Source organism: Austrofundulus limnaeus, unplaced genomic scaffold (genome assembly GCF_001266775.1).
Source record: "Austrofundulus limnaeus strain Quisiro unplaced genomic scaffold, Austrofundulus_limnaeus-1.0 Scaffold174, whole genome shotgun sequence".
NCBI classification, from domain to species: Eukaryota; Metazoa; Chordata; class Actinopteri; order Cyprinodontiformes; family Rivulidae; genus Austrofundulus; species Austrofundulus limnaeus.
In genome coordinates, this window is record NW_013952576.1 from 126,909 (window position 1) to 130,189 (window position 3,281).

Sequence of the window (3,281 nt, forward strand, 5' to 3'; positions counted from 1 at the left end):
AGCCAGCACAGACGAGCTACTTCGTCGGGTCAGGACTCTGCAGTTTACACTCATCTACAGGTCAGGACTCTGCAGTTTACACTCATCTACAGGCCAGCGGTCACTCTTTCAGGGATGAAGATGTTCTCATCCTTGATAGAAAGACACATCAGTTTGAGAGAGGAGTTAAGGAAGCCATCTTTGTGAAGAAAAACCATCCATCATTAAACAGAGGTGGAGGCCTCCGTGTCCAGTTGTCCTCCTCCTACAATGCTGTTATTGCAAGTATGACTCCGCCCCCTGTGAGCAAAAGGTGTGAATCAGGGCCCCAATGATACCAACACAAAGAGGGAAAGAGACAAAAACAAGTGGACGTCGAGCCCCGCCTGCATTCACTACATACACGTAACACGACACGGGTCAGGTGATGGGGTACATGACCCTTTATGAACAATAGAGCTAATCAAGCCTATTGTTAAGGACGACCCTGTTTTGCATGTGACTAACCTGTTTGTTCATGTGGAGGCAGTGCTTATAAGGCTGAGTTCCAATTGAAACTCTTCAGACTTAAGAAATCTCTTGGAGGAGAGACGAAATATTTCACTAAAGAAGAACCCATCCAGAGGACCTATTTTTTTTTTCTACCTGGATTACTGAGATGCATCAGGACATCTTTTTGACAGTTGTTTCTACTTTTTAAAAGCAATTTGCATGAGATCAACAGCAGATCTGACTAACAGCGTTTGGGTTTTGTGTTGCAGCTGGATGACATGTACAATAAGAACACTGAGCTGGTGAGTGACCAAGCTGAGTTTAAACTTTGTATCGTTAAGCTCGGTGGTGAGTTTTAAATTGTTTAAACCATCATCCATTGTTCCACAGCTTTCTGGACTTCTGATCTCACTGGTTAGATATAACTGGCCACAAATACTGTATGTTTTTTTTGCCGAGGTACAGCAGCACTGACCAAACATTGGGATGTTCAACTCAAATATATGAGACATATATTTGACTCAAATATAATCACACGTGTGTGATTGCTGCAAATAACACACCTCTATTCACAAAAACACACGGTACCACACATCTGCAGTCATTAAAGCATGCAGCATGCCTGTGGCTCCGCCTTCTTTTAGTACCTTTTCCTGAGCCTGTCTGGAAGATTTTGGGCAGAGATGGGGGCTGAGAGGTGGTCCAGGTGAGAGGGGGCTGAGCAGACTGAGGCTCAGATGACAGAGTGGGGTTTTGTGGGGAGAGGGTCTTAAGAGGAAGAGACTGGGAGGGGATGGAGATGGGCTTATGTGTCAGAGTGGTGGATACAATCACAGAGAGCTTTTGGGGGCCGATGGAGGAAGATGTTGTAGTTTCAAGTGATGATGATGATGGTGATGATGAAGGGGGTGGGAGTTTGAGTAAATCTGATGTTGCAGGACCATCAAGAGGAGAATTAAAGGGAACGGAGGGGACTGTTGACTCTAATAAGGCTGACKGTGAAGAAGAAACGGGTTTGGAGGATTTTGGAGATGGAGGACGAGGGACATCAGAGACAGGAGGGATGGAGGGGGCACTCTGGACTGGAGGGGCTTCTGCTGTGACCTGCGTTCTTGGAGGGTTCGAGTCGGACTCAGCAGAGTCAGGGAGAGCAGAGCTGGCTAGTTTTTTATGCTTGGACCGGGGAGATGGCTGCGGGGAGGGGCCAAGGGAGGACTGGGTCTCCGGCTGGACAGAACCAGCAGAGAAAGGATGTCGGGAGCGACGGGGGGAGGGACGAGGAGCGATCGGCAGAGGGGGACGTGAGTGGACAGTGGAGGGAGGAGGACCGACATCCTGTCCACAGGCTGCGTTAATATGTGAAAAGAGGATGAAAGATGAATGTTATGAAACAAAAACAGAAACTCGTGAAGAAGCAGGCAGTGATCATGTGAGCTGCTGATCACATGTTTGAATGAAACTTAGGAAACTTTAGRAAAAAAAAACAGCAAAACTGTTTCATTTTATTTACTAAAAGTCAGTGTAAATGCTGAATGACCATCAGAAAGCAGAAATTGAGTTGTTACAGCTAAATAAAGCAGAGCACTAGTTAAATACGAATAGCTAAATGCTAAATAAGCAAAATGCTAACTAAAAATTAAAGTGGCAAAATCTGAGCTAAAAGTGGCTAAATATAAGCTAAGTGGCAAAAGGAGAGCTAAATGTTTTTTGGAAGCGAAAAGTAACAAAAAGCTGGATAAAAGTAGAAAAACTCTAACTAGAAACTCAAAATATCAAAGGGATAATTTATCTAAAAGCTAGATAAAAGCTTAAAGTAGAAAAGGTCACTGAAAAACAAGTAAAACAATTATTTTATTTCACATTTACAACTGACTTAAGAGTGAAACTACAGCCTACATCTGAAACAGAACAAGAGGTTTTGTCTGATAAACCTTCTGCTGCATCACTGCAGTAAATAAAACTGTTCTTAGCAACAGAAGTCAAAACATCAAAGACCACAAGGCAGAGCTGAACACAGCTTTCAGATGGAAACTGAAACCAACACGCAAAGTGAAAAAAAAAACATTTTAGCTGTGAAAGTTAGCAGGTGTTGGAAAATATATTTAGTTGTGTGCTGRTTGTAAGACTAGTTTCAATATCCTCTTTTTAATTTCATGTTTCAACTTTTCTTTGCATTTTCTTACTGTRTACCACCTGTGGATTCTCAATAAAACAATCAAGACTTCATAACCCATACAGTGCAAAATATAACGAGTTTTACTTCAGTTAAATTGAGCCAGAGTTGTAAAGTAACTAAGTACAAATACTTTGTTACTGTACTTAAGTAGAAATTTTGGTTATCTGTATTTTACTTGAGTAATTACTTTTCAATGTCCCTTTTACTTTTACTCATGACATTTTTACACAGTTATCTGTACTTTCTACTCACTACATTTTTTAAAAAGGTAAGAAATAGAAAGTTGTTACTCCCATTTTATTCCTGATAAATTGTGTCTCCTGGATAGAGGGAATTTAATTGTGGTTGGATGAGAAGTATAAATATATACCATTCTGACACACTATTACTTTGTACACAACCCATCACAGCTGTAAGCCGTAAGAAAAAAATGTTTTTGGAGAAGTCACCTCCCAATAAATGTCATTTTGGAAAATCTAACTGCTCACTTTTACTTTTAATACTTAAGTAGATTTCGTGTCAGAAATTTACTTTTGATACTTAAAAATATCAGATACTTTAAGACTTTTACTCAAGTAATATTTTAGAGAAGACTTTAACTTTTAGCAATGTACTTTTATGATAAGATATTTGT

General features: G+C 40.6%; 1 protein-coding gene across 1 annotated transcript in view; it reads right to left on the reverse strand.

Annotated features, from left to right (window-relative positions):
* Window positions 1-3,281, reverse strand: part of LOC106524019 (EH domain-binding protein 1-like protein 1) — a gene marked incomplete at both ends in the record, with an annotated part of 40,648 nt that overhangs the window by 24,658 nt on the left and 12,709 nt on the right. The window contains 1 exon segment of the mRNA XM_014017645.1: window positions 1,119-1,817. Coding sequence (XP_013873099.1) covers window positions 1,119-1,817 — 699 coding nt within the window.